Raw genomic sequence first — 13058 nt, forward strand, 5'->3', positions numbered from 1 at the left:
ATAAATAGGTAATTTATAGCTGTATTTGATAAATTACAGCTAATTTACGAATGATAAATTACCGGTAATTAATAGCTGTATTTGGTGTATTACCGCTAATTTACGAATGATAAAATACCAACTTACATCTCTTGGCATAATGTATAAACTTTAAAAAAAAAGGGTTTCTTGCATTTAAGGGTATTTTCCATCATTGAAATAATATAAAATCCCATTATTAAAATCAAATTTGAATGAAAAAAATCGTACTTTATGTGGAAGCTTTCCATTGGAAATAAAACTGTAGTTTCTTCAGTATTTTTGAAGGAGTTCTCTGATATCCTTAAAGAATCAATTACGAAAGGTATTCTGAACTAAATCTAAGCCACGAACTAAATTGAATCAGGCTGTCTTGATCTCTTTTTACCTAACATGTACTCTTAAAAATCCCCTTACTCGATTGAAATTGATTTTTTGGTGGGAACGAAAAAAATGAAATAAGGAGTTGGATCCAGAGAACAATTTTTAAAATCTTGAACCAATCTAAGCTTTAAATCTAAATCCTCACATAAAAATATCGATCTATTTTCAAATTTCACAACTTTAAGAGAAAGCAGCTTTTCAGCTTTCAATAGTGAAGGAATAAAACATACTAAATAATAGAAAGGATAAATAATCTGGAACAATTAAAAGTTAAACAGACTTTTAACGGAAGTTTTCAATTGTTGTTTTCGATTAATTGTTAAGCACAAACAAAGCTTTGGTTAAAAGACTTCACCCTTTTTCTCAGTTGGCTTTAAGACACTAAGCCTAATTCTATTTTTGGTCAGAGTTAGGTCTAAAAGCTAAGCCTTGTCTACGCTCAATCTAAGGGTTTTTTTCAGATTAGAGTTGAAACACTAGAAAATGCGGTGGAAGAGGAAATTTGAGAAAAACAAGAAATCTCGCGACTATCTGATGTTTCGGTGAGAGTGCGACGCTTTTTGCTGCATCGGCACTTACATAAATGATGAAAAACATTTTCTAGGAAAAAAAGGGGCTACTAAATGGAATTAGAGAAAGGTAGGGCCCCCTTTTGAACTCCCTTTTAATGGAAGAAAATTTTATTTTTTTAGCGAGAGATAAGAAAACAAACACTTCTCGCTCGCAATGGAAAAAAACACTATACACTAACTTCGAATATACAACAGCTGGGTAAAGCTGGTCCTTTCTAAAATAACCCCCCAATTTATTTATTAATAGATCTCTAAGAGAGAGTTGGGACGATTTCCTATACAGAATCATTCTAGGTTCACAGGGTGGAAAATATCGCCATGGAGGACAAATAGGAGAGGAAAAGATGATGCACTTTCAACACCCAGTCAACGGTCCTTCCACCAAGGTTAGTTGTCACGTGACTACATTTTACCAGGCTGCGAACGATACACTTCCAAACCCACCCATCCTTCCAGCTGTGGCAGGTTGGTATCGAAAGCCTGATTAGTAGATCCGGTTCTGTCTTTTCTTCTCCTTTCAATTTTCCTCCATGATATTACCCTTGTTCAGTTTCTAAGTTTAATTTATTAAGTTTGACTGCCGTCAAAACCATATTGGGATTAAGCCTTTGGGAGACTCTGTTTATAAAGATAATTTAGGAAATATCCATTTCTCTTAAGAAATTGCTGGAATTCTAGAACTACGATAATTCCTGGGAAATATAAAACCAGTCTCACGACAATTTCGCGAGTTATCATTACTAAAGCGATCCCAAATGGACGCAGACGATGGAGTATAGCGAAAGAAAACTTTCAAAGAGTAGAAATGTTTCAAATAAACCCCTGGATAATAGTCAGAACAGATCGTTCCACGAAATAGAAAACTTTTATGGGCCAATATATTCGATTTCGAGAAATTCGCCTCTCGCGTATGGCCTGTTCTAGATTCTATACATATGCTAGTATTAATTGTTTTTTCCCATCATTTCTACAATTGAAATAAATTTAGTTTATTTGGACGAGAGACAGAATATGACTTCTATGGCATGGTATGCTGTCTGCTACATATGTTAAACAAGATCAGAGATTTTTGAACAATCCTTTTGTCTTAAGTTTTAAATGCCATGAAAAATATTTTGGTATACATTGTATATAAAATAATATCTTATCGTGCTGTTGTTATACATTTCGACTATTGTTTCGTATCCTTTCTGGAAAGAATATAAAGAGAAAGTGTTGTGGAAATGCCTCGTTACTATGGTTACGTTGTTTTACGAAAATGTTTTGAATGCCTTTTCGGCATAAGAGCTATATCCCAGGCTCCAGTGCTGGAATGAATCCCTTTTGATCTCCTCGGGGAGCGAGTTGGGTCATTGCCATAGCGGCTCACTCCCTGTAACAGTTCAACTCATCTTGGTTTTTCGCGAGCGACGGCTCAAAGTCGAATTTAAATTTAATATCAAACTTTCATATTCAATCTAAAACCACGCATAGAAAGGGAAGTAAAATATACGACGTCAGAAATATAGTAACATTTCTCTGCGAGAGAAGTGTTAAACCATGAATCTGAAATATTGTAGACCATTTGGCAAGATAGCTAGCAAAACTGAATGAATTATAGAGAAATTCAGTTATTCATACATAATTTTTGGGGTGCAATTATCAGTTTTTAATATACCGAAGTGTTAGACAGAGATGGTATTTCCACTAACGGGGAAGTGTTTCACCCTTCTTCTTTAATAACCTTCTAACGAATATTTTTACAGAGACTTTTAAAACTTCAGACGTCGTGTGATTCAAAGTAGGACTAACTAAACATGACCTACTTTACTCTTGGCAAATGTGAGCAATTTATGAAATTGAAACCATTCAGAGACCTTAGTAAAATATTGACAAAACCGCGGAATAAAACAGTTTCCCACATTCATAAATAGTGATCATCAGTTCCGGAAAAAAATTGCTTTGAATTCAGACTCAAATGCATTTAAGAATTGGGGGTCTTTTGTTAAAAAGAGCAACGTTTTAAAATTCGAATATATTATTTATAAAACGGAACGAAATCTATTCGAAAATCTTTTCCCGTTCGTAAACCCGATCGAGTTTTCCATATAGAAAGAAAAATATCAGCAACCAGTAGCTCAAAGAGTGTAAACTTAATAAAAAGTTATTTATACAGACCCCAAAGCGAAGCCCAATACAGAGAGAGGGGGGGGGGAGACTACACTTTCGAAGAAAACCCAAAAATATATACTTCTAAAGTGACTGTAACACAGTACGTTAATGAACATAAGTGTCTTAGAAGCTATTGGTCCTGCAAAATAATAATAAACAATTTTCCTAAAAAAACTTTTTTAATTTTTTTAAGAAGCTGTTTGGGGAAGTCAAAAGAAAACGCTTTAAGCGTCAGATTTTTAAAACCAAGAAAACGTTTTATAAAATAAATAACACTACTCTCTTAGGTCAAGTACTTGGCAAAATAAACAAATCTCATAACAGAACAAGTGTTGCTGGAGTTTCAAAATTATTCATGGAAACAATATATTGAGAAAGCCATATAATTATGGGGTAAGAAATAAATTGATATAAAATTATGTATGGGTGAGGAACTCTGTAGGTAAGGGGTGTCAATTCAAGGTATGGCGAAATAATTCCGTCAAAATATTATATCACTGGCACTTTAAATCCCCGCGAGAAAAAGGAGGAACCGTAAAAAAGATAAATTGAACTGAACGGGCGAACTATCCAACATCCACTCACCAATTCCGAAAGGGTATCCTTCTTTTAAGAAAGGGTGGGCAAAGAGTCCAACGGGGGGTGGGTGGGCGGAAGATAGCGCGCGAGAAAGAGAGGAATAGGCTGTAGTACACATAGCTTCGGCCCAAGGCTAACACCGGGAATATTTATTCATCGGAACAGAAACGGAAAGAGTGGTGGGGCGAGTGCCCTCCTTCTTACTAGCCTTGGGTATCTTGCCCCACCAAGTACCAACGTAAAACTCAGAAGGCGATTTCCTCAATACAGAAAAAAAGAAAAATGGAAGAGAAGCGCAAAAATGGTTTTTGAAAACGACTATTTATATTTCTCTCTGGTTCTTGATACACGAGACTTATAGGAAAGACTTTCACAGTTCTATAAACCCAAGAAGAACTACGCTACACTCTGCAAGCCTTTACTTTTTGAATTTCCATTCGAAAGGTCAAAGTGGGATTTTGTTTGGGTATATGGCCATAGAAGGTCGCGTTCTCATTAAAGAAATTTCATATAGGGTCCCTAGATCTCGTATGATATGTACTACAATATTTTCCCTCAAACAACTAAATAATTAACTCAAATTTAGACTTACTTTAGATTGTCGTACGTCAGAGTTTCTGCTGTAAATAAAATACCAAATATTAAATTATAAACTTTAACACTAAATATTATAATGAGTATCGATTCGTGCGATCAAATTTATGGATTTACTCGTAAAAAAGATTGAAAACGAATGCTCTTACGTGGTTCGCCATTAATTTTGCCTCTTCTCGTCTTTTCCCTCATGAAAGCAACTATGAGAACGGCCAAAAGTACCAGGACAAGTACCACACCTATTAGCACCAATAGCACCGGGCTCATATTGAACTGCCACATGGCTTCTGAAACAAATTGACCCCATTATAGTAAATGCGATTCCAAAAACCTAGTTATAGGGCGCATTTCTTACCTCTTTGAGTATGTCTAACTGGCGACGGCATAGTGGAAGCTCTCAAGATAACGGTGGGACTTCGGCCCTTGATGTTGACCGAATAAACGACCAGGACGAAGCTGGTACCGGCGGGAAGCCCCTGAGCGGCCATGACGGGTACGTCCGTTGAGACATTGGCACGGACACGATGTTGCCCGGAATCATGAACTTCCATGACGAAGAACTGCGGCAGTCCGCCGTCGTAGCCTTCAACGCATTCAACCGCTAAGGACGTCTCCGTTTTATTTGTGAAAGTGCAGTTTTCCGGTGGATCTGGAGGTCCAGCCGGTATAATAGAATAGACGCAAGGTTCTTGTTGCATACCGACCGAGTTCTGCGCCCAACACAACAACGTCCCGTAATCATTCTCGGATCGCGGAATGTAAGTCGCGGTACTTTGTCTACCGTCACTTTCCGTCGTAATTACGTCCATGGTTTCCATGGAATTGTTAAACTCCCAACGGAAGCTCGATAATTCGGGATCGGCATCCACTTCGCAATACACTTTAACCGACTCGTGACGCGCTACACCGTACACCATTTTTTGATTGGCCTTGCAAACCGGAGCATCTAAAGAAACGTTGGATAAATAATTTTTTTAATACTGTTCAAAATTAAACTTTGAACATAAAAAAGTTGGAAATTCCCGCTCAGACTAGAGATTACAAGAGGTATCAATTTTAGTTAATTGGGGCTTTTCCGTTATTAAAGGATTCGAGTCTATTTCAATTAAAGCTTAGCTTGTATGTTGCCTATTTTAAAAATCAAAATTGCTCTCAAGTATTAAAAGGGCTTAACAGTTCTTTCCAACAACGAAACTACTCAGATTCCAATGAACAAACGTGATACTTTTAAATTTTTATACGGCCAATTTTAATAAAAAGAAGGAATTGAAAGCTTAGAACTAGTTAGATTTTGTTGCTGTTGTAAGTTTAGTGGAGTTCTTACAAGATATAATTAAGCGTTTGCAAAGCCTTTCTATGTAAAAAAACTATTCTCAGCTCTTAAAATTTAAGATATCTTAAAACTATTAATGAGAAGTGTATGTCAAGTACTAAAAGAAATTAATTTTCCTAATAAGAATATGTATTAAAAAAATACTTACATTGAACTCTTAGGAAGACTCTATTACTCTCTCCTTGTCCTTCTCCATTGGTTCCAGTGCAGGTATAATATCCTCTATGTCCACGATTAACCTTCTGGAGGACCAAAGACTGATTGCTAACGATGACCCCGTGAGAGAGATTGGTCAAGAGTTCTTTGTGGCCGAACTTCCAGCCGATTTCGGTCACCCAAGGATTGGCCCGAATGTTGCACTCGAAATACACGTCATTAGTCTCCTGGATAGAGTCCTGGTTCAATTTGCTGCCCAATCGCAAGGTCAACTGAGGAACATCTGTGCCAAAGAAAAATACATATTATGCCTTAAAAGTTAAACATAGTGCTCAAACATTTGACGTTATTGCACGGGTTTGCCAGTCCCTACATATGAACCCCAGAAGAAAGTCTATACATCTTAAAACAACATTCCAAAACAACAGGATAAAAAAAGGTTACAAAAAGGGTCGACGCCATTAGCGCCAGGCTTCCAATTACTAGCTAGGAAATGCAACAAAAAGAATTTGGAGATAATGCAAAGAGACTTGGCGCGAAATGCAAGAGGAGAGTGGATGGAAGATAAAAAAAATAGGGATGTAGGAAGAGGGACTTTTGATTTTGACAAATAAGGCTAAAAAGGAAAAAATTCGGGGTGAAATTGTCGAGAGCGAGTCGAGCTAGAGAAAGAGCCTACAAGATGGAACGTTTCTTCCGAATTTCATTCTTCTTTCAACCCTTAACTCACGAATGTACAGAGCTAGAAAACCGCGAGGCGCTCTCCAATTGAACGTAATTAAAGGATAAAAGGAACAAAAATTAAAAATGCCTTAAAAAGAATAATAACCCTTTTCATTCCTTGTGTTCTCGGATACACGACTCGACTTAGATCACGTTACCAACCGTTTCTTGATTGTATTCCTAGGGATAGAACGAATCCCACTTGATTTCGGAGCCGATGCTAGATAAAAACGAGAAGTATTTCCTTTTGTCTCTCTCGAGAGATTCAGTAGAGAAAACTCATCTCCAACAATTCGGGATTAAAATGGCGTAAGTCAAATTTATACGAAAGTGACTTAAATGATGTTGAAACATTGATATCTTTGTTCAAGTAAAGTTTAGGTTTGATTTAACTGAGTTCGTCATAACCTAATTTACTTAAAAATTGATTTAGTTGCATTAAATCAAACTAAACTAGTTTGTCTATTCGAAAACTTTACAGAATACGCTGAGAGTTTTGTGAAACTAGATGATTAGAAATATTGGATAACAAAAACGAAACTCTTCAAAATCAACGAATTGAATTACGGTGGAATTTCAAATTGAACCTTTGTCATCGCGTAGCAATTCTTCAAATTACGATACTTTTCTCCTGAGATTTAAAGGATGATTTCAAATCCCCCGTGGAAGACAATGGAGAATTCAAAAGAAGCGTAGATGTACGGAGGAGCGCGTGGGAAAACGTAACTAAAGGGTTAGATGAGGGGGGATAAGCTTATTCCTTCGCTTCTCGGAACTGTAGATAGGGAAGTGGTATGGGGGGGGGGAGGACGAGCGTGTGTCCCATTAATCAAGTCAAAAGTTCTTGTGTCACGAATGGGGACCTTTAATTAAGGGTTCGCGGCAACTATTTATCTTAAAAAGCCCCCAAAAAGGCATTGACGCGAATCACACCGCAAAAACGAAGCCACGACTACTAATTTGGAGATCTAACACGTACAAAACAAACCTCTCAAACCCATCCTCTCCGTATACTTTTAATAAGGAAAAAAAGTACAGATTTCAATCGCATATCTTTTATACTTATTCTGCACTGGTTTTCAGTCGTAATATAGCACCCAATTTGTACAATTGGGGGAAAAATTTTAAATTTAACTTATGCCTTTGTGAAGGATTTGAAAACCAAATTATCTTTTAATTCCTTTGACAAATTAGATTTGGTCTACGTGGTGGAGACCTTCGCCTTTTGGATAGTAGTATTGTAATAGGGGTTTAAGACCTATACTACAAAAATGTAATATATTTTAACGAACACTTTCACAAATGTATACTTCTAAATAATCATCCGGGTACAATGTACACCTATCTAACTAATAAGGAATTCCTATATATTATTTCAGTGCATTCATTTCACTTTTCCCAAGTGCAAAAATCTTAATTCTTTGCCTAATATTATTCATTGCACATGGCACAAATACTTAAACTGGTCAACGGCAAAATATTCCACTCTGTAATCTGTATATAGTTCTAACCCTTGCCCATAATAATATCCAACTAAGATATAACTGTAAACGCTTTAGGCTATAGCAATATACGCTCGGGTCACTGCAGATTTCCATCTTCCAACTTCAGCGTACAATTGGATTTCTTTCAGAATCTACATGTACGTAAGTACATTGCAAGATTTAAACAAAAACCGAGGATATTGTGAAACTAAAGCTAACCATTGCTGGATATATATAATTTTTAATATAATAGAATACTTTTAAAAGTCGAGAGAGGAAAGAGCCAGAGGGAGTTAGTATCCTATACTCCGAGCTGGTCGAAACTCGCCGCTCAACCTAGATCGTGGGCACGCGAGAAAAATGGAAAATCGAATTGTAATTACATCAGGCGAGGTGGATATAGTGAAACGAACAAGAGAGCGGTAGATTTTTAATTACTTCTCTCTAGAAAATCAGCGCCCTTGTTGAGTAAAAACAAAATGACTTTTTATTGGAATGAAAACTAAAGCCACTAGAATTGTATTCCTGAAATGGACGCAAAAAAGGGAGGAAGGAGAATCGACGTTAATTACGAATAGAATATAATGTCTTCCTAATATGAGAGAAATAAACGCAAAGGGGCGGGACGGCTCAAGGATACACGCGTTTAATTTAAGCCTTCTAGGTCGAAAAGCCTTGGACACAAGTCAACAATAACTTGTAAAAATCAATAAACATAGATATTCAGTTGGCACGTATTTTTACGTTTTTTGATGTAGTATTATCTAAATTGATTATTAAAGCCAAAAATTATGGTTAAATTAGGTTTAGCACTCTTAAATATTTGCTCTTGGTAGAATTTCACGACTGAATCGAATGGTAGGGGTGCCTACTTTTTAGAGGTAAAGTATATTTACCTTATTTATCCTGAAGCCACGTTAAACAAAGTTTGTAATTGCTAGTGCGCTTCAGTTTTTCTTCCTCAAAACTCACACATCCAACGCATTTCAAATTAATTGATTAATTAGGCTTTGCATTAATTATAAAATAGGCTTGCGTATAAAATATTAAACCATTTCAGACCAGCAGTTTTATACAAACAAATGAAAGTGGCGTTCTGTTAATAAACGTCGTAAAGGCACGATCACGATCACGCACTATTAAAACGCTTGAACTAGCTATGACTCTAGTTCTGGCAGCAAGTTGCGGCATATTTGGTCAGAGAGTCTCGCATGCTTTTACGTAAAACCGAATAGCGCAATTAATTACGGTGGTCAAAATGTCGTCCGTTTCGGAACGTTTGGACTTCCGAGTCACGGACAATGAAAAGCAAAAAGGGCCGGAGTTTACTCCCCCTCTCCTGAAAATACGAATTCCTGAGGCGGGAATGACTAGAAACCAGAAAGAAAAGAAAAACGTCAAACAATTTAACAGCGCGGGGCAATTTCCTTTTCAGGGCCATGCGCCACGTGTCTCGACGCTGAAACCACGGTATGGCATAGTTGGTGTAGTGTAGTCGTGATGCAACGCGTCGGGGACAAAAAGGGCACCCAGCCAAGGAATTACTGACATATAGACACGCCGCAAAACTTCACTGACAGAAACGCAGTAATGAAAAGACTCCCAATCTATTTTTTTTTCCTTTGTGTCCATAAGGAGTTTGAGGGTTTTTTGGCCTCTTACATTGTCAGCTCGTAGCTACGGAAAAAATTCGGTTTTGGAGCGATAATTGTTTTTGCGTTGATAGTAAAACAGAACTTTTGCTATTGCACCAATTGGATGTAAATGATATCGAATTTTGATACTAGTTTAGTGGTTTCTTATTATCAGATAGAGGAAATACCGAAGGGCTGATCAGGTATGGTTTGTTATAAACAAACTAAATGGTTATGTCGAGAAAATGCAACATTTTAAACATTAAATTGGTTAACCTTGGGATAACCAATGGAATCCGATTAATTGTTAAACGTTTTTCTTTGAGGGTGTTAATAATATTATGCACCTTGTTTAGGCAAAGTTAAGGGGGGACGAAGGATTTGGGAGTTGCTTTTTATTCTCTTTTCTGACGGAATGACCCTAATAGATCGCTCCACAATGGCAGAATTGATATTCAACGAAGCTGTTTAGACTCCCCAACTTCCGTCGCACGTTGCATTGGAAAAAAATGGAGGAAGCTAGAACTTCGTTTGACGCTTCCACGCTATATAAACCAGAAACCGTGAACCTGACACTAAAGTCGACGCTTACCAAGTTCATAGATGGTTGTGTCAGGTCACTCGAGGAAAAGAGACCGGATTGTGATAGTCATTAAGGAGTTTTTTTTTTAATAATCTTTAAATAGCTCCGTTATTTCCATTTCTCGGAGTTACACTACTTGGACTAACTCATGGTCGTGACTAACTCATGGTCGTATGGAGGTCAACACCATTCAATTTCTTATACGTGTCGAGATGAACTTAGAATTTTGATCGCGAAAACCATTTTAACAGAAAGCGCGTTACTTAAAAGAAGTGTAACCGTTTTCTTTTAATTGGCATTATCATGAATTTATTCAACGACCGCATGAACAATAAAAAACTGTAGCAGCAAAGGGGAAGTATCCACTAAGATCAACTCTTTGGTTTTATTATTCTCGAGATGACTGAATGAATTCGCGCACGCCTTTCTAAGAAAGTAATCACGTAGATTTTCCTCCGGTATGCTAATAATATAGCTAAGCCTAATGGAGCGTTTCTTATACGTATTACCATGGTATTACTTAATGAAAAACTGATTTCATAAAATATTCTCGGTAGGGGGAGGAGTAATCTTGGCGTATTAAAGAGTCACGAGAAAACGCGTTTAATTACCTGCCTTATCAAAATTGTATTCGTGGGGTGTTGTTTAATAAATGTCAAGGCTGAAACCTTTGAAAATATCCCTCGATAGTTTTACAGGTTTCATTAAGTTCCAATCATTAAATCATCCTTCGCGAAAAGAGCTTTGGCGTATCGCGTGCCAGATTATTCGAACCGACTCAATTCATTAACTAATCCCTCAGAACATATTTTTATTTTTAGAAAATATAACTAGTAGATGAACCGATGAAAGTATTGGGACAAACTAACCTTAAACCTCTTTGTTTTCTTTTTATAAAGTTTAAACTATAGATTGTAATAGACGAATTTAGCTCGTAATGTTGCACGACAGTCTTGAGAATTGAGATAAAATATGCCAGGATATTGAATATAACGATTTTTATCCCTAGACTTTCGAGAAAGTTAAGAACTAGGTCAACTGGCTTCCAGGAATTTTCTACGACCATCTCCAGATCTACCTTTTCAAAAATCTCGAACAAATTACAATATTGGGGCTTGAAAGAAAAATACCGATTTCCATCTTCTATCATGGATGGGGCATAAGGGTGGGCTTACGAACGGGCTCTAAAGAAAATCAATGTGAGACGTATACTTGGGTATATAACCCTTTTTCATCGAAAATGGCTTCGGGCTTAAAGTCTCCCCCGTCTTCAAATCAGTATGAAACGAGTATGGGTTTAAACGGGTCAAATGGACCTCGGCTAGCGTTTCAGGAATAGAAATATAGTTAGGAATTTCGGCTTAATGCATGATGGGGTCCGTGGTCTGATGGACGTTTCTCATTGAAATAATGAGCTATATCGGTTTAGGTTTTATGGCCAGCAATTTATTTCCTCGAAATTAAGCTTAGCTCTTCATAGAGAATCCATTTGTCGACGGGCCTCATTAAATATGGTTTAGTGCCGTTTGCCAAGCCTAGCCTTATCTCTATTTACAATAGCTTAACTTTTGCGCATTCAAATTAAGGCTTCGTTGATTTGTCTTCAACTAGTATAATCAACTATTTGGTACGCGTAAATCATAAACTCAATTCTTAACAAATTTAATTACTTACAGTTAACTTCAAGTTTCCATTCGTCCTCGACGGAACTTCTGGGGATGAGTGGATTTTCAGCACGACACGATAAGTGTCTTCCGCTGTCCTCATTAGTTGGCGTAAAGGTCAAGATACTGGTGGTGACGTAACCATCGATGGATATCCGGTCTTTCGTTCTGGTCATCTTGGTGCTGCCTTTCCACCAACTCAGTATGGCTGGTGGTCGCGAACCAGTGGCTCTGCAGATCAAGTCAACTGGTTTCCGAGCTGACATTGGTTTCCGCTCGTTGGCAATTTGAACCTCTTTCGGCCGAACTAGAATAAAGAATATATGGTTTTAGTATAGCCCCGAGTGTCTATTATAAGGCCTAAAAATCTAGGTCACAAAAGGTCAAAAGAACATTCATTAAGTTTATTATTTTTTTTTCTCTCTTTGAGGTTGAGTATATATAATCTTTTAATCTGGATAAATCCTTGACTCCGAAGAAAAATATCTCCGGATCTAGGTCTATAATAGCACTTTTACAGCTAGCATCTCAAGAGTAGGGTACATTTTAATCCCTATCAAACAAAAAATATTTTATGGTTCTCAAGTAAAGAAAGAAGGATTAAAGAATGATGGTTCCCATTTTCGTCTTCCTTTCAAAAAACAAATGAAACAAAAAATAATCTTACCAAAATATAAATTTAAAAAGAGGTCCGAGTAGTAACTTTACTTGTTTGTTTTGTCTGAGTTAATAAGGGGAAGGAAGGGAGTAAGGAAATCAATGTCTATACTTTATCTTCGTACCTGAAATTTATTTCTAAGTCAGTGCTTTAAATTTTTATTTTTTTATTTAAAAGTATAAGCAAAAAATGTTTTGACAATTACACGCTTAAGGGGAAACATAGCGTATAATAATGGAAAGAGACGTGATATGAATAATATCTTGTCGTCCAAGAATTTCGTGTTAAAACGTATATTCTTCAGCTTCTTCTTACCGATTGAGCTGTGTATACATTTATATTCAATATTCTTGGAGAATTGAATTCGTGTTTGAACATATACGGTTGAAAGGTTATTTTTCTTGTCGAATAAAATTATTAATGGATTGCATTCTCTTGACAGTAATAACCACTGCGCTATTCATGAATTCCGAGAAAAGAAGCTAATCATTTCTCTTTCTTATACTGCTCCAATTCTATCTTTAA

General features: G+C 36.8%; 1 protein-coding gene across 3 annotated transcripts in view; it reads right to left on the reverse strand.

Moving 5' to 3' along the window:
- LOC149661378 (protein turtle-like) overlaps positions 1-13058 on the reverse strand; it is a 123332-nt gene that overhangs the window by 9301 nt on the left and 100973 nt on the right. For 2 of the 3 annotated variants that reach the window (XM_089842886.1, XM_089842885.1), the window contains exons 6-10: positions 11886-12182; positions 5780-6070; positions 4654-5244; positions 4448-4585; positions 4297-4324 (exon numbers count right to left, since the gene is read on the reverse strand). In XM_089842886.1, coding sequence (XP_089699012.1) covers positions 4297-4324; positions 4448-4585; positions 4654-5244; positions 5780-6070; positions 11886-12182 — 1345 coding nt within the window. The remainder of the gene's footprint in view (positions 1-4296; positions 4325-4447; positions 4586-4653; positions 5245-5779; positions 6071-11885; positions 12183-13058) is intronic. The other variant, XM_089842887.1, reaches the window with a different exon arrangement.

This window comes from Phalangium opilio, unplaced genomic scaffold, assembly GCF_054372755.1.
Source record: "Phalangium opilio isolate 3A_F unplaced genomic scaffold, DU_Popi_V2 ptg000070l_1, whole genome shotgun sequence".
NCBI lineage: Eukaryota > Metazoa > Arthropoda > Arachnida > Opiliones > Phalangiidae > Phalangium > Phalangium opilio.